Here is a 16,136-nt window from a genome sequence, read left to right as displayed (position 1 = left end):
ACATGCTTAATAGAAACATTTCAGGTGGGGCAAAGAGTCTATGTATACTACTGAATGCGCAAGTTTGCAAATTCATTACCATAACATTTTTATATTATATAATTAGTATCTAGGCTTGTAAAATATAGCATTTTAAGGGAAAATACATATGCAAATACAAGGACAACACTCGTTTCGTAGGGACCAGAATCTTTGGGGATGTCAATTGGACTAGCGTAACTGCCAAAACACAAAGATACTTCTCATCTTTCTTCTTTGTCCATATGAGAGACCTATCACATTGTTTTGTTTGTTTTTCTTCGTTTATTACGATGATGGTAATTAATAACATAGATGGAGAAATTAAAGTTGTTAGGGTATATGTGCATACTAAAGAAGTCTACTAAGCTCTCAGGCAGCACACAAAAAAGGTAAACTACTAAGCTCTATGCTGTAGTTAAGGCTCAAATAAAGACCAAATAACAAGTGCAAACGTTTTCATTAATAAAAACATTGCGTTAATAAGATCCCGTAAATAATTTCAAATTAACAAGGATATTTCGTAATTAAACCATCTGGCATGGACATGGAGACATACCTATTACGTGTCGTTGATTTAAAAGAAAAATAATTGAAAGTATGAAGTTGATAAGAGACAGCAAATCATATTTCATGACACCATTAAATTCTAATTAGTGCTGATGTTGGCAATTAGGTATAAAGTCGATATCCTTGCTCAATCAAATTCATAATCATCGCATTTAGGAGTAGTAAGCTCACCAATAAAATTTTGCACATAACTTCTTAATAGTATCACATCGTTGTGGATATTCAGAATGTTACATTATATAGTTTTTTTGTTTTGTTTTATTACTAAACAAGGACAAGTTGGGATCCATATAAGAATGTTTAATAATTAAAAGGATAAAGTATGGGTGCCAAATGATAATCTGATGCATGCGCTAGCAAAAGACACCGGTTTAGTGGGTCCTTGATGGCAGAGAAGCACACGTCGACTAAAGGATCAGCCTCTTTCTATACGTTTTCGGTCGACTCAATCCTCACCTTATAACTAAGTTCTTTTGCTTCGAACCGGTTTATTCCCGACCAAAGTCACAAATAGAAATGACTCAAAACTGCGTTTCTGAGCAACCTAAACTGAAAGTCTGAAACCGATCTAAATTTCAGTGTCATCTCAAGTTTTTATTTCTCTGTTCGACCTCAACCATTGATATTAAACTACTAGTTTTATAAAAATTAATTAAATGAAAACATTATAAGACTTAAAAGAATACGTGAGATAGTACATATATGGTTTTATGTCAATTAGTAGGTAAACTATCTTTCGAATTATATATAAACAACAAAACCTTGTAAAGTTTATTCATTAGTTAATTACTGGAAATTAAACTATCTACTAAGTAATATACTTTCATATTAACTTGTGGGACAAACAAATTTCAAATTTCCTAATCAGGACAAGATGGAAAACCCCACCAATAAAACAAATGTGACTATTATATATCTTGAGATGATGGCTAGCCTAGAGGAATATATAGTTTGTAATGGACATTGAAATAAAAGTAAATTCCATTAAGGAAAAGAAAAAGAGTGAATAAAAAAGAAATTAAAAGAAGGATTCTTGCTTCGAAGGCCCGTAGTTGAAGCCGTTGGCTGCTACCCTTTGCCTTCGCATTTACGTTTCTTCTCTCTTTTTTTCCTATTAATATCTTTTTATCGCTAAATAATTAACAGAGAATTAATGAGTACTTGAAGTTGACCATAATGTATTTAACTCGAACAACTGTCTTAAGATACACGAAGAAAATCCCATTTGATTTTCCATTTTGGTATGTTTGACCACAATTAGTATAATTGTTTTATAACTTTGACTAAAGTAAAACATTCCGTTTCGCGGTGAAAAAATTATACTAGTTGTAGTAGTTTTTTAATAAACGAGTTTAGTGAAAAGATTACACAAAGGTGTATACTAACAAACGGTTTAGACGCAACAGCTGAGTTGTTAACGAGCTGTCTCCTCCGGGTTCTACGGGTCACCCGTTTTTCTTGCTTCACTGGATCTTTTGATCCAACGGTTGTCCTACAAAGTCTGAAGATTAAACAACCGTTACAAATCATATTCTCCTCACTTTTTAGAATATTTTATTTTATATACCTTTTTATTTTTTAATTTTACAAAAGCCAAATCGAATCCAAAAAAAAAACAAAATCAAAAATCTTTTATCGGTTGTTGGTGGCAGTTAGGTAATTTCACCTAATGCTTCTTCATTTTTATCGCCTGTTATCTCTTTTTATTATACGTTTATTTGATAAAGTTACCCTTATATCATTTTTATTGTAATTATCTTTTTTTATATATATGTTCATATCACAACACTGTTTCTGGGTTCTAAAAAAGAAAAACTCTCAGTATCTCTTATTCTCTCTACCACAGAAGCACCTAGAAGTAACCAGAGAGAGAGAGAGAGATCGAGCTAAAGGGGGTTTCGAGTGAAGATGAAGGAGATGCAGGCAATAGAGACGTCACAGCCGACGGTGGCTCCTCCGGCGGTGCACAGCCGACAGCTAGGAGCTCAGCTGTCGGGAAGCATGAGTTTCAGCAGCCAAATGTCGAAGGAAGACGAGGAGATGTCGAGGACGGCGTTGTCTGCTTTCAGGGCGAAAGAAGAGGAGATCGAGAAGAAGAAGATGGAGATTAGGGAAAGGGTTCAAGCTCAGCTTGGTCGTGTCGAAGAGGAGACTAAGCGTCTCGCTTTGATCCGTGAGGTATGAACATCTTTCTCTTCCTCTTATCATTTTTTTTTTTTTGAGAATTGTGCTTTAATTTTTGTTTCTTACATAGAAAAAAACAAATTAAGATATTAAAAATTGGACATTTGGGGGTTTATTGCAGTGAAGCTATGTGGTTTTGATTCATGTTTAGGGGTTAGATTTGTAGGACCCCAAGTATTGAAATTTTCAAGATCTGACATTTTACATTGAACAAAAAATAGTTTTTTTATAATTTGTAAGAAAAGATTGGGACTTTTGTGGGTGTTTCCACATTTGTATCACTAATTGTAAAACCCATTTGGTAAAAATGAGATTTTTGGATCAAAGATCTTTCCTTTTTGTGAAAACAACCATGATTAAGAAGCTTAATGGTTTGAATTGTATATTTAGGAACTTGAAGGTTTAGCTGACCCCATGAGGAAAGAAGTTGCTTTGGTCAGGAAGAAGATTGATTCTGTTAACAAAGAGTTAAAGCCTTTGGGTCATACTGTTCAGAAAAAGGTAAGAGGCCAATACACATAGCCAAATCCATTTTATGTCTGGTTGAGGATTATTATTAAGATGCTATTATCTGGTGTGTAGGAACGAGAGTACAAAGAAGCTCTTGAAGCATTCAATGAAAAGAACAGAGAGAAGGTGCAGCTTATCACCAAGCTTATGGAGGTTAGTCAACTAATCCTAAAATCCGTTTCTTTTTATTATTGAATATAGTAATTGAAGATCGTACGTTGACCAAAAAAAAAAAAGAAAAAGTAATTGAAGATCGTGTTTGAATAATTGGTTCAAGTGTTTTTGTTGTTAGTATCTTCCTCTCTGGTTTAGGATTCTGTGTTCTCAGTTTTTTTTAATTCACATCAACCTTTCCTGTGTAATCTTGTGACCAATCTCTATGTTTGACTAGACATATCTGTGAGCCTTGATCTTAGTTTGCAGAATTAGCTCATCCAATTTCGATATTACACATATGATTGAGCTGAGTTACATGGAAAAGTATCTTCGTACCTGTTTTTCACTGCATGACTGAGCATTTATTGATTATATATATTCACTCTGTTTTGTAACTCTTGACTTAATGGGTCTTTGAAACGAATGATTTACAGTTAGTGGGAGAGAGCGAAAAGGTGAGAATGAAGAAGCTGGAAGAGCTGAGCAAGAACATAGATTCTATACACTGACTTTGAATCCAAGACAGGACCAATCTTGGGGACCAGAGACCATTCTCCGAGTGTTTTAACTCTACGTTTAGGTTTTGTGATGGTTGAATGTAATTTATATTTTTATAATCGTCGTGTGTTACTACTTCTTCTATTTCTGTTAGGGTTTGCTGGAGAATTTATAATGTTCTTTAGGAAGTAAATTTCAAAAAAAATACTCATCTGAGACAGGTTTGTAACTAAAAACACTACTCTCTTTCTTTCTTTGAATCCTCTTTCTCCTGTTTGCGTCTTTACAGTTGGTTTACACTTATGTTCATACCTCCTTGCAGCATATAATGTACTAATACTAGTTAAAAATGGAAATGACTTTTATGAAATCTGCATTGGAAAATGTGAAAATAGATGAAAAATGCTGAAATGTTAAGAGAATATGTTGTATTTAAATTGCCTATAAATGTGCTATCGGTACGTTAAGAGAAGATGATATCATCTATGTTGTTCTCTCCTGATTTTATTTAATTTTGTTGTGCAAATGATCGTCAGATAATTGCATTATTGAAATTATAGATTTGTTATAAAGACGACAAAACGTACAATTTACAAAGTACAGCCGTTTATCTCATTTGATCATCGTTCATATAAATTTAGCAATAAATTCGAGTGAGATTCTAAATTAATTGTAGCAAGTAGCAACCACGTTTATTTTATTTTATTTTGCGTAGTATAAAATAATATAGGCGTTTATTTCATTATTCTAGTGGGAGCTTTGATAACAAAAAAAATAATATATATATATAGGGAGGGTGCATCAGTGAGACATTAATGATCAATGATGATGTTGAATACTACAATGGGAGACAGAAAACATCATCAAAGTAGAAATAAAGAATAATCATATTTTTCTGCGGCTTTGATTTCTTAGCATCCCCAATGATATTCATGTGTCACAAAATTCCAATTCCATTCATGTTCCTCAATGCTTTGATATATTACATCACAAAGAATAGTACCAATAAGAAATACTAATCGCTCGGAGATCTCTTTGACCACTACATTTAACAAAAACAACTATCTACTTTGTGTTTCAAAAATTAAAATATCAATAGAAAATAAAGATATATCTTTCTATTTACAATATGATATTTAATTTTATTGAATTGTCTGTAAATCCAAGTATTTGGCAATTAAAAACATTATGACCATGCACAACTAACGCATCAACTACTATTACTCATTCATGACAAATGGATTGACATAGATTTTGAATAGTTCACACCTCTACAAATCCATAAAATGTAGCTGAAGTATGTAAATGACTAAATAGGCGTAATTGTTATGCAGCTCAAAAAATAAAGTATTTGCATAGATAAAAAATATATCGTTAAATTTCTGAAGATATGTCAATAATACATAGAAATGTCAAAACCCAAACACTAATTCACTTCTTGTTGAACTCCAATCTCTTCAGTGAAAAGCATATAAAATCAGTAGTGATGTTTTGTTGCACATAAAATTCAACCTCATCTTAGCCATAACTAATTTCTGTTTTAATCGTCCACCTGCATCCCGCATTATATCAATATGTCCTCGTAAGAATCACACAAAGATATACTGATACAATCTAAATTTCTGACAGATGTCCCCGTAACCCAGCAGATAAAATACATTTACCTTTGCCGAAATGCTAACACCCTTGACCTTTCAGTTGTGCCATCGCCAGACGATGTGCGGCCATGAACCACCTTTCTTCTCTAGCAATTGTCTCCAAGTTTTTGTTTGTTTTCAAACGCTTTTGTTGGAACCTCATATGGAGGCTACTCAAATTGATTCGGCCAATCTTCAACAAACCAGGAATGGGCCAACTAATTGTGTCGCTACTTTGCTAGTGTCGAGCTGAAAATTTAATACTCTTATTTGGTGTGGGCTTATATGTTGCAATATGCCCACAATCAAGTTTGTATCGGCCCCATGTGTAAATAATATGTCTATTCAGAGAGAGTATAAGCAAGACAAAAAAATTTCATCGCAGATTTCTTTTTTATTTTTCTATAGCACGTTATGCTTTTGGAAGAGTCTGGTTAACTATAACAACTCACGAAAGATCTATTACAAGTGACATTTGTCGCGTTTGGAATATTTTGACCGAAAAAACTTAACCTCGCGTAACCAGAAATGTTGACTCGCATAGTCACATGTTCCCTGTCATCACGCTGTTAAAGGACGTCGTACTGATGCATCGCAAGTGATCCGACAACTACTGAATAATATAAAGTGATTGTTAAAATGGATAATGAAAAACTCTGAGAAGAAGTAACCATGTGAGAATATTATTTCTTTACACAAATAGGGTTCCACGTCGCTAATACATTAAAACATAACAGCTCGAAATTAGAAATCAAACCCCGAAAGTACATCTTCCTTCTCACATTGACCCCAACATTTTCTTGCTTGCTCAAGGAGAGCTGATCAAGCGAGGATCGACCTCGACCCTGGCAACACCTGTCGGCGCTTCTTTGGCCACCTCAACCTCTCCTTTCACAAGCTCCACCGCCACGTCATCACCACCACCACCGGTATTCTTCTTCGCCTGCTCCTCGTCGTAGTTCGGATCACCTTCGTCCATGGCCGGCGGATCCGGCTGCATCTCGTAATCCTCCACCCGGTCAGGCCCCTCCCACGTGTACTTCCCACCGTGGCCGGACTTGGGCTGTTTCTTGAGCGGGATCCCGTCGGCTGGGTGCCTCTCCATCCGTTGCACGCCTTTCTCCATCAGCTTCTTCTCAACTTGCTTGATCGTCTCCGGGTTTCGTGTCTTCAACTCGAACTTATCAACAGCTTTCCGACCTTCCTCGTCCCGGTGCTCAGCGCGTAGCACCACCGTGTTTTTGGTCTCGTCCACCGATACCGTCTGCATCCTTTTGCTGGCTCTTAAAACTGCGTTTGGAATATGAATCAGACTAATCACGACACTTAGCTTGCTTCTACGTTAGAGAGGAGAGAGTGTTTATATAGTGAGCGAGGATAAGAACGGATGGAGATTCTAGCACCTTCGTTGTCTTTCTCGTACATTACCGAAACATCGCTTTTTAAAAAAAAAAACTATAATTATCTTCCGAACATAATTATCAGTTCCAAGCGGCAAAACAAGTATTTAAAAAAAAAATAGTAAAGTAAATACTCTAATATTGATATGCAGAGATTATAATTTACCATAACTTTTAATTCACTCAAATTTCTTGCAACTTCTTGTTTTCTTTAACTCGAACAGAAATGAAGAACCTCTTCGTAACTTATATAAAGATGATACTAACAAATAAGAATATACAACGGCATGTTAACTTAAACTCAGATGTCACAAACAATGAAAACAGATGTAAAAAGGAAAAAAAAAAAGGTCTGTTGAATGGAGAGCATCTCCGTGAAGAGACTGAAAGCATTCTCCTCTCTCTTTTTTGTCATCTTCGTCTATGGAATATAATTACTTTAAGAAGAAAAAAAAGGAGTTGATAAAGTCACAGTGCAAAGGCGTTTGTGAATGAAGGCTCATCATACTAACTCACACCCCTCCCGGTCCTGTCGATCAAAGTGCCCACTTGTTCTCCGCACAATGCCTTCGTGATGTTTCCAGCTTCCAGAAAGTTAAACACCACAACTGTTTTTACAACCATAGGAGAAGGATCAGTTACATTATATTCATTTTTTTTATTTATCATTACATGTGGATTGTTAAAAGAGAGGAAGAAATCTCGACCTGGAATGCTATTCTCTTCACAGAAGTTAAGGGCCATTGTGTCCATTGTCGTAAGACCTCTAGAAGCCAACTCGTGAAATGTTATGTGCTCGAATGTGGCGTTACTGTCTTGTGAATGGCAGTCATAAACACCTTCCACGTTTGTTCCTTTCACCATTGCCTCTGCATTAACTGATAATGTGTACACGAGATATTAAGTTAGGTTTAAGGTTACTGAACGAAGTAAACCTAAGATGAAGGTAAAAGGAGGTATACTATCTATAGCTCGAAGAGCAGCAGCTGCATCGGATGATAAAAGCGGGTTTCCAAGGGTCGCACCAATGCCACCAAATATTACCACTCTGCCTTTATCTAGATGCCGGGTGGCTCGCTGACGATTGTAAGGCTCCCCGACCCCTTGAACCGCAATTCCAGTTTGTAACCGTGCCTGAACTCCCATTTTCTCCAGAGATGATTGAAGTAAAACAGAATTCATCACAGACGCCATCATACTGTTACACAACAGATAGTTAGTGAGCGGAACAACACAAACAAATCCATTTATAATATGTTTGGCAATAATGATAAGTGAGGGCATTTGCATTGATGAAAATACAAACAAATGTTTGAGAATTTACAACATGATGAACCTATATGGATACATCATGAAAGCAGATAAAATGCTCTTACAGTGTCTACGTATATTGTTTTAGGGGAAGAACAAAACATTGATATAATTGACTAATGTAGTTAGAAAAAGCAAAACCTGATATGATATGCAGTGGTTCTATCCAAACCAGTAGCAGTAATCCATGTACCACCGCAAAATAAGTTCCGACTCCCAACAACTATTGCTACCTGCAAGAAAAGAACTAAAAAATATCATTAAACTGAACAAAAGGGTAATGGAGAAACAATAACAATCTGGAACCGAGTGTTTACCTCTACACCAAGACGACAAGCCATTGCAACCTCTCTAGCAATCAGACCAACGATCTACCAAAACAAAGACGAGAACTTAACGCCTAACCTAGACAGTGCAAGTACAACAACAAAAAGATTATGAACTCAATTCTAAACCTTCGGATCAATGTTATTAGGACCCGTGCAGGCGAGAGCTGCACCACTGATTTTCAAAACCACTCTTCGCCATCTAGGGTTTGATGTAGCCTTGGACTTGACGTTATTAATCTGAACTCCAGGGTTATACGTCACCAAGGGATACCTACAACAAGAATCACAAAACCATGAACAAAGAACACACTACAACAGTCCACCAATGTGATCGTCTCTGCATTACCTCCTCGCTGGCTTAGCAGCATTCCCCAGCGAGCTACCACTTCTATCTTCATCAGAGGCACCTTTCGTGGTCATAGAGTTACCAACAATCTCTTCCATCTTCTTGAACCAAGGCCAATGGCTAGCAGACGTTCCGCCGCTACTCATCCTATGCCTCTCTAGCTTATACCTCTTCTTGAGATTATCAATCTTGTTCTTACACTGCTCCACACTCTTGATCAGCTTCTCACACCTCTCGCTCACCGTCGCAGCAACGTCTTCCCAATCCCTCCCCCGGAGATTCCCTCTGTTGAGCTGAGTGAACTTGTCAGAGTACGCATCCAACAAACACGTGATCGCCGCGTCGCTCCACTCCTCTCTATCCTTCCTGTACTCCCCGGCGGAGGAAGACGACGTCCTCGGGCGTTTGAAGCTACCGTACGGAGTCGTATCGCCGCCGTTCGTCGTTCCTCCGTCGCTAAGCTCCTCCTGACTCTGCCTCTTCTCCAGACAAGCTCCTCCCCCGATCCTGGATCTGTTCGCGTCCAGATCCTCGTCTCCTCCTTCCACGGCCGCGTTGTTGTTGTTATCATAGGGATTCGAGTTCTCGTCGGTCGAAAAAGGATTCACGCCGTGGAAAGCGGAAGACGCGACGACGTCGTGGTGCTCGTCGTCCTCGTCGCCGTTGCTCTGGTGATGATGTGGCGCGTGGATCTGGTTCGAGAGCTTCGGGGCGAATCGTCGAGGAGCGTACGGCGCGTGGTGGAGGACCTGGTGGTGGTGGTGGTGATGTTGGTTAGGGTTTGATTGGTCCTCTCCTCCTAGAAGAGAGAAGTCGTCGTCACAGGAAGCCATGCCGTTAGGGTTACGTTCACGGCGCTACGCAGCGGCAAGCACCAGAGACGGCGTTATTTAGCGGTGTGATAGGACAATAAACGGAAACGGAAGGAGAGCACTTGAACTAGAAAAAAAAGATGGGCCGTCAACGGTTCCGTTAGGGTGGAAAAAGCCTTTAGTTAATTTTAACCGGTTTTAGTTGATGCTAAAAAACTCATGTTGGTAACATTTCTGTAGATTTCTCTTTGGACTTCAATTAGAATAATTTTTTCGCTATTTAGAAAAATTCGTTTGATTATTATAAACTTCCATCCAAACATATTTTTCTCAAACTTTTATTCTCTTTGCTAGAAAATGCACAGTATTATAATGTTCGTACCCTTCATATTGCTTTTAAACTTTGAATTCACTAAGGGAATAATCAAAATACACAAACACATATAAATTTTTCTAAAAAGTTTAACAACAGAGGCCAGAAATTTAAAGATATTTTTTTTCTCAAATATTAATTGACCTTTTAAATGGACCAATCAGACACTTATTTTAAATTACTATACCATCGAAATAAATCTGAACCATAACCACAAATTATAAACAAAATTTTCACAGTATTTATCATAATGTTTTTTTGTTGTTCTCACTTTATTTTATTAAATCTTGTTTTAAACTAACTACATCATATAACAAATGAAATATAAAAAGATATTAACAGATTTTTTTTCTCTGTGTCCATGACCATGAATGAAAGAATCTATGGTTCTTAGTTCTTACAATATAACCAAAATTCTCTATTTTATATGTTAAATAGCTTAGGGTGGACAATTTAACAAGAGCACCCGTGGCCTAATGGATAAGGCGTTTGACTTCTAATCAAACGATTGTGGGTTCGAGTCCCACCGGGTGTGCTTTCATTTTTATCTTTCTTTTTGGAATCCTTAATCCTTCCTTACCTTGATGCGGATGAGAGAAAATTTTCCATTCACTTCACTAACTAATAGTCATTTAAATACGTTTTGGATTACTTAAAACATATATAATGAGTTGATTATGTCGAAAATGTGAGAATCCTAAGCACCATCCAGATATGAAACTAATAAACTTTTATATAAATCAAACCCCAACACACACAAAAAAATCCTAACACTAATCATCTCACCCGGTTGCCGAACTCGGGTCAACCCGTTTACCCGCCAACTGCAACTCCGTAAGCTCAATCTCCCTCCGCCTCAGAACCAGAACCAACCTCTCCGTCTCAAGACTCCTCCGCTGATTCTCCAGCTTCGCCTTCTCCATCTCCCTCTCCTTCTTGCTCCTATACCTTACCCACTTCACCCTCTGCTTCTCCATCTCCACCGCCTCCCACTCGTACCCGACCTTCCTCTCCTCAATCTCCAACGCCTTCCTCCTCATCCACTCCTTCTTCTCCCACGCGCTCTTCCCGGGATCATCCAACACGCGCGCCGTCTCCTCTCTCATCCTCTTCACAGCCGCGGACACCCTCCGCTTCTTACTCGTCTCCTCCTCCTCCTCCTCATCCGTGTCCTCAATCTCCGTCTCCGAATCCTCCGCCATATCAGACTCTCCCTCCTCCTCCTCCTCCTCCTCTCTCTCCACTATCCTCGCCATTTGAAAATCCGGTTTAGACTGAACCGGAACCTGATTCATTAACCCCGGTTGGTCTAAATGCCCGCAGCTATTATGATAAGCGCACATCTCCTTAAAAAACAAATGCTTAGAGTTAAGCAGCTTCTTAACCTCCTCTCTCAACTTAGGCGTGAGATGATCCATCCCCTCTAACAACCCCTGATTCTCCACCACGTGGCACGCGGTCCCTCTCCCGAGAATATCGTTGACTCTTTTATACCTTTTATTCAAGTCGTTGAACTTGTCCTCGCACTGCTGCGGAGACACGGAGAAGCCTTTCTCCACCATGGCTCTCGACACGGACTTCCACTTCCCTTTCTTCTGCAGCATCATCCCCCCAGTGATGATCTTCTTCTTCGCGTCGGTTTGATCCCCTCCCAACGCACCACCGGCCTCGTCGCCGATGTAGAATACCGCCATGATCAGGAGCCGGACCATCGTGTCCGTCCATTTCATCCGGTGCCACGGAGAGATTTTTCGTTTTCCGTCGGTGGTTCCCGCGCTGTCTTCCGGGTGGCACCCGGATCCGGAGCCTGACCCGCGGTCGTCTTCTTCTCCTCCTCCTCCTCCTCCGCCGACGCTTATTGGTGAGAGCTGTTTGGCCTTGGCTGCGTAAGGGTATAACGGTTTCATCTGTTGTTGATGAGTTTGCTGATCGCTTGCGGCTGTGTAAGGATGAGGATGAGGATGCTGAAACTGCACGGGGTTTGGAGGATTCTGGGGAGTCTCGAGGCTTAGCATTGTGGGACTAAACCCAGTAAACATTACATTAGATTCCATCTAGTTCGAATCCTAAATCGGCAACAAGTGAAATTAATTAAAGCTAGATTTTACATTTACAAAAAGACCAAAAACAAAACAAAACAAAACCCCCAATAGATCAATCGACGCTTCCGTAGAGAGAGAATAATTTTTAATTATAGTATCTTCGTCGGGTTCGACTTTTGCAATTTGCTTAGCGTTGGGTGATGAAGAGTATTTGTGAAGCGGTTTCTGGATCAGAGTCAAAAGGGATGAGAAAGAGATGACGGGTAAATATACAAAACAGAGTTAACAGAGCAGCTGGTTTTGAGCCGTCAAAGGGACTGTCTGAAAACTACCCATGGTTTTGTGGTTTTTATTTGTTTATTTTTTGTTTCCTTTTTGGGAAGTGTTAGCGAGATATTTTCATGTGCAAATCAAGCCGAAACCAAGGGGCTGGTTTTGGGAATACAATGGAATCCAAAAATCCAGAATCTAAAACCATACCTAATTTTATAAGATTTGTTGTTTGAATTCCAACATAATTTTAAAATCTAAATGACATGACATATATATACTTCTCTTTTTCTAGCTCTAATTGTACAACTTTTTTCCTAATTACATTTTATATCATACAAATCAATCTCCATTATAAAGAAAATAACATCCACTTGTATAAGAAAATCTTTAGTACTTTGGTAAAAGATTATAGCTCAATATTTTAACGGCCTCTATTTAACCAACAAATAACTAAGAAGTACACTCGTCTTAACAAGAAAACTAATTTCATAAAAGTTTTATTGGAGGTTAGCCCTATAGGTTATTTGCTGAAATAAAGGTTACACATTAGGCCAGTATAACACAGGCCCGTAGCATCCAATAGACCCGAGAGCAGCGCAGATACGTTTTACAGAAGACCAGAGCTCAAAAACAACCAAGACTCTGACTCTCATGGGTTCTTCTACTTGCTCGGTTTTGGTTTCCCCATCACAGCTAGCTCCAAATCACTGCATCAAAAGCTTGAAATTGATGTCCTCACTTACCAAAACGTACTCGTATCCAAGAACTTGAGCTCGGTTTCGAAATTCCTCCATTTCATGCTCCGAGACATGGATCCCGACCAGCACGTTCGCGCCCGCAGCACCCTGTTTTGAAAGAAGGAAACGTTATATAGTTTAAAACGAGCCTCAAAGTTACAACAAAGCTTTTCTTATGGTGGATTCAGAAATAAACCTCTGCACGGTAATGGAAAAGGCTAATGTTCCACCGTGGACTGAAAGAGTCCAAGAACTTCATTAGCGCACCGGGTCTCTCCGGGAATATGAATCGGCATAGAACCTCGTTTTCAACACTTGATCTTCCACCCATCTAAAATATTCAACGTGTGAGTCACACATCAAACTTGAATCAATCAATGGGAAATAAAATCGACTTAAGGACGCACCAAGTAACGCAGGTGATCTTTTACTAAGTCACTGGTTGTAAGGTTCGTAGTTTTGAGTTGAGAAGATTCCATTCTCTTCTCTAGTGCTTTGAGCTCTCCGGGTGTGTGCACTCCAACACTAAGCAGCAATACACAAAACAAAACTGTGTGGATTAGATTACGAATAAAACAACTCCCGAGAGATTAAACTTTAAGGAATAGACTTACCTGTATAGTACAACAGCTTCCTTTCTCGAGCCACATCTATACTTGAACTCGGTTATGTTCATTGGTCCAACCTGCATCGATTTAAAATGTATTGTATTAGATGCGCTCTATAATGGTATTAACTTCTAACATGCTGTAATACCAAACACGCACCAATTCACAAAATTGCTTAAAGCTTCCAGGCTTTTCCGGCAAGATAGTAGCAAGAACAGCCTCCTGTTGCCTACCGACATTGGCGAGTTCTGTCACAATCCTGAGCTTGTCAAAGTTCATGTTTGCACCACTGGTTATGGCCACAACGTTCACGTCCTTTAGGCCATAATATTTACAGTACGCTTCAGCTCCAGCGATCGCTAGAGCACCCGCTGGTTCTAATATGTTCCGTTTCTCCTCAAACATATCCTGTTAGAGACAAAAGATTATCTATTTATCTGCCTCAATGCAGCTTTGCAGATGAAATGAATATACGTCACCTTTATTGATGCGCACATAGCATCACGAGTGACGAGAACAACACCATCCATCAGCTTTCTGCATATACGAAAAGTCTCTTCACCAACTTCTTTAACCGCTACACCATCTGCAAAACCACCAATCTGGTTTAATATCACTCTCTCGCCGTGATGCAGAGATAACGCCATTGAATTTGCATCAGCTGGTTCTACACCAATGATCTTCACCTGCACGACCCACAAATAGCCACAATAAGGTGACAGAAGCTGCATATCTAGAGATTATAAAAGAACAGACAGCGATGTGACAATGCCAAAGAGTGCAAATGTACCTCGGGAGAAACTCTCTTCACATAAGCAGCAATACCAGCTATCAAACCACCACCACCGATGGGCACAAATATAGCATGCAATGGACCTTTAGCTTGCCTTGTGATCTCCATCCCAACAGTCCCTTGCCCGGCAATAACATCCGGATGATCAAAAGGAGGTATAAACGTCAAACCTTCTTCTTCTGCTCGTTGCTTAGCAAATGCTTGTGCTTCATCATACGTATCCCCAACAAGAACAACCGTCGCACCCAAATCCTCCACAGATTGCCACTGTAGTTTTTCAAAATCAACCAGAGAGAAATCATATACTAACTTATTGTTATAAATACCGGAAGGCGGTAAATCACTGTGTAGCCGAACGATTTTCTTAAAATCCGATTTATATGATTCAAATTGGTTTAAGCTGTTCTAAAACGATATAAATTAATATAAATCTGCTAAATTAAATAATAATTGTTAATACAAATCTACAAATATTGTATTTCTAATTTTGATAATTCATCAAAATAATTTTATAATTAAACTCAAAAACTAAAATATTTAATATAAATATAAAATAAATTAATAGTTCGTTTTTAGGTCTGTATAATCCACCTAGTAGCTAGCCTTCTTCAGAGCTACCAACTAGCTATTTCTTAAACACTCTACAAACTTCAGATAAAACAAGGATTCATTCAAATAACCTTGATCTCAGGGGTTGTACGAGGCATAACAATCACAGCAGTGCAGCCGAGTTTGGCAGCAGACATAGCAACTCCTTGAGCATGGTTTCCAGCTGAGGAGCAGATGACACCTTTCGCTAACTGCTCTGATGGAAGCTTCGCCATCATATTGTAAGCTCCACGAATCTTAAACGAGAACACCTGAACCATCACAAACCCCACACACATGACTCAGCAACAAATAAACCAAATGAATATAACCTCTCTCAATGTTAATAGTGATGCTTACAGGTTGCAAGTCTTCTCTCTTGAGAAACATCGAAACGCCAAGCCTCTCCGATAGCTTCTTGGCCAAGTGGAGCGGAGTCTCGATCGCGACGTCGTAGACCTTCGTCGAGAGTATGCTCGTCAGATACTCCATCGCCTCGGTGATGCTTCCGTTCTCCGGATCGCTCGTGCGGTCCGGAACCGCGCCGAGGTAGCCAGCGGGGTACTGCAGAGAGCTCGGATTGACCTTGAGACGCGGCGGAGGGGAATCCGGCGGAGAGATGGACGTTTCGTTCCCGGAGATGACGGCGATCGGAGAGACGTGGTTTCGAGATCGAGTGATCATCGCGATCAGCGGTTTCGATGTGCAAGGAGGTAGCGGAATGTGGCGGAGGCGATGGGGTAAGAGGTGACCTAGCGTTTGGGTGCGGAGGGTGGAAGGAGCCGTTGGAAGCCTGACGGAATCCATGACGGCTGATCAGAGAGAGAGATTGTGGTGGCGGCGGCAAACAAAAACTATCGGTGATTGTAATTTTGTATTAACGCACACTCACTCGGTTTAATCGATAACCAGATTCAAACCGTACCGGTTTTAGAATTTTAAATTTGTGTG

The 16,136-nt window shown here is 39.3% G+C and overlaps 5 protein-coding genes and 1 non-coding gene across 6 annotated transcripts; 2 read left to right on the top strand and 4 right to left on the bottom strand.

The window, feature by feature from the left end:
- Positions 1-2,305: 2,305 nt before the first annotated feature.
- On the top strand, positions 2,306-4,220 carry LOC106446036 (syncoilin). The gene is made up of 4 exons (XM_013887707.3): positions 2,306-2,766; positions 3,163-3,273; positions 3,355-3,435; positions 3,873-4,220. The coding sequence occupies exons 1-4, from the start codon at positions 2,497-2,499 to the stop codon at positions 3,945-3,947; spliced, it is 537 nt and encodes a 178-aa protein (XP_013743161.1). The 5' UTR covers positions 2,306-2,496; the 3' UTR covers positions 3,948-4,220.
- Positions 4,221-6,231: 2,011 nt separating this feature from the next.
- LOC106439179 lies at positions 6,232-6,924 on the bottom strand. Its single transcript, XM_013880569.3, has one exon. The coding sequence runs from the start codon at positions 6,841-6,843 to the stop codon at positions 6,382-6,384; it is 462 nt and encodes a 153-aa protein (XP_013736023.2). The 5' UTR covers positions 6,844-6,924; the 3' UTR covers positions 6,232-6,381.
- Positions 6,925-7,200: 276 nt separating this feature from the next.
- Positions 7,201-9,962, bottom strand: LOC106408006. The gene is made up of 7 exons (XM_048780010.1): positions 8,960-9,962; positions 8,740-8,884; positions 8,602-8,655; positions 8,426-8,517; positions 7,936-8,171; positions 7,681-7,851; positions 7,201-7,581 (listed from the first exon to the last, which is right to left on the bottom strand). Exons 1-7 carry the CDS (start codon positions 9,790-9,792, stop codon positions 7,481-7,483), a joined length of 1,632 nt encoding a protein of 543 aa, XP_048635967.1. The 5' UTR covers positions 9,793-9,962; the 3' UTR covers positions 7,201-7,480.
- A 644-nt stretch (positions 9,963-10,606) lies between these two features.
- Positions 10,607-10,679, top strand: TRNAR-UCU. The gene has a single exon. It is a non-coding gene; the product is annotated as a tRNA-Arg (tRNA).
- Positions 10,680-10,792: 113 nt separating this feature from the next.
- Positions 10,793-12,798, bottom strand: LOC125609095. Its single transcript, XM_048780011.1, has one exon. It carries the CDS (start codon positions 12,196-12,198, stop codon positions 10,927-10,929), a length of 1,272 nt encoding a protein of 423 aa, XP_048635968.1. The 5' UTR covers positions 12,199-12,798; the 3' UTR covers positions 10,793-10,926.
- Positions 12,799-12,876: 78 nt separating this feature from the next.
- Positions 12,877-16,051, bottom strand: LOC106410269 (threonine dehydratase biosynthetic, chloroplastic). Its single transcript, XM_013850763.3, has 9 exons — positions 15,546-16,051; positions 15,278-15,457; positions 14,595-14,864; positions 14,284-14,490; positions 13,964-14,212; positions 13,811-13,881; positions 13,604-13,721; positions 13,393-13,527; positions 12,877-13,304 (listed from the first exon to the last, which is right to left on the bottom strand). Exons 1-9 carry the CDS (start codon positions 15,990-15,992, stop codon positions 13,164-13,166), a joined length of 1,818 nt encoding a protein of 605 aa, XP_013706217.2. The 5' UTR covers positions 15,993-16,051; the 3' UTR covers positions 12,877-13,163.
- Between the last annotated feature and the right edge of the window lie 85 nt (positions 16,052-16,136).

This window comes from Brassica napus, chromosome A5 (genome assembly GCF_020379485.1).
Source record: "Brassica napus cultivar Da-Ae chromosome A5, Da-Ae, whole genome shotgun sequence".
NCBI classification, from domain to species: Eukaryota; Viridiplantae; Streptophyta; class Magnoliopsida; order Brassicales; family Brassicaceae; genus Brassica; species Brassica napus.
Note: the sequence above shows the minus strand (reverse complement) of the source record. Positions and strands in the feature narration are given on the sequence as shown.

Coding starts and splice junctions, on each gene's coding strand:
- LOC106446036 (XM_013887707.3), top strand. CDS start 2,497: ATGAAGGAGATGCAGGCAATAGAGACGTCACAGCCGACGGTGGCTCCT. Junction 3,274..3,354: donor GTCATACTGTTCAGAAAAAG/GTAAGAGGCCAA, acceptor TCTGGTGTGTAG/GAACGAGAGTACAAAGAAGC. Junction 3,436..3,872: donor TTATCACCAAGCTTATGGAG/GTTAGTCAACTA, acceptor AATGATTTACAG/TTAGTGGGAGAGAGCGAAAA.
- LOC106439179 (XM_013880569.3), bottom strand. CDS start 6,843: ATGCAGACGGTATCGGTGGACGAGACCAAAAACACGGTGGTGCTACGC.
- LOC106408006 (XM_048780010.1), bottom strand. CDS start 9,792: ATGGCTTCCTGTGACGACGACTTCTCTCTTCTAGGAGGAGAGGACCAA. Junction 8,885..8,959: donor GCTGCTAAGCCAGCGAGGAG/GTAATGCAGAGA, acceptor TTCTTGTTGTAG/GTATCCCTTGGTGACGTATA. Junction 7,582..7,680: donor TGAAGAGAATAGCATTCCAG/GTCGAGATTTCT, acceptor TTGTAAAAACAG/TTGTGGTGTTTAACTTTCTG.
- LOC125609095 (XM_048780011.1), bottom strand. CDS start 12,198: ATGGAATCTAATGTAATGTTTACTGGGTTTAGTCCCACAATGCTAAGC.
- LOC106410269 (XM_013850763.3), bottom strand. CDS start 15,992: ATGGATTCCGTCAGGCTTCCAACGGCTCCTTCCACCCTCCGCACCCAA. Junction 14,491..14,594: donor TGAAGAGAGTTTCTCCCGAG/GTACATTTGCAC, acceptor TGGGTCGTGCAG/GTGAAGATCATTGGTGTAGA. Junction 14,213..14,283: donor CTATGTGCGCATCAATAAAG/GTGACGTATATT, acceptor TGTCTCTAACAG/GATATGTTTGAGGAGAAACG.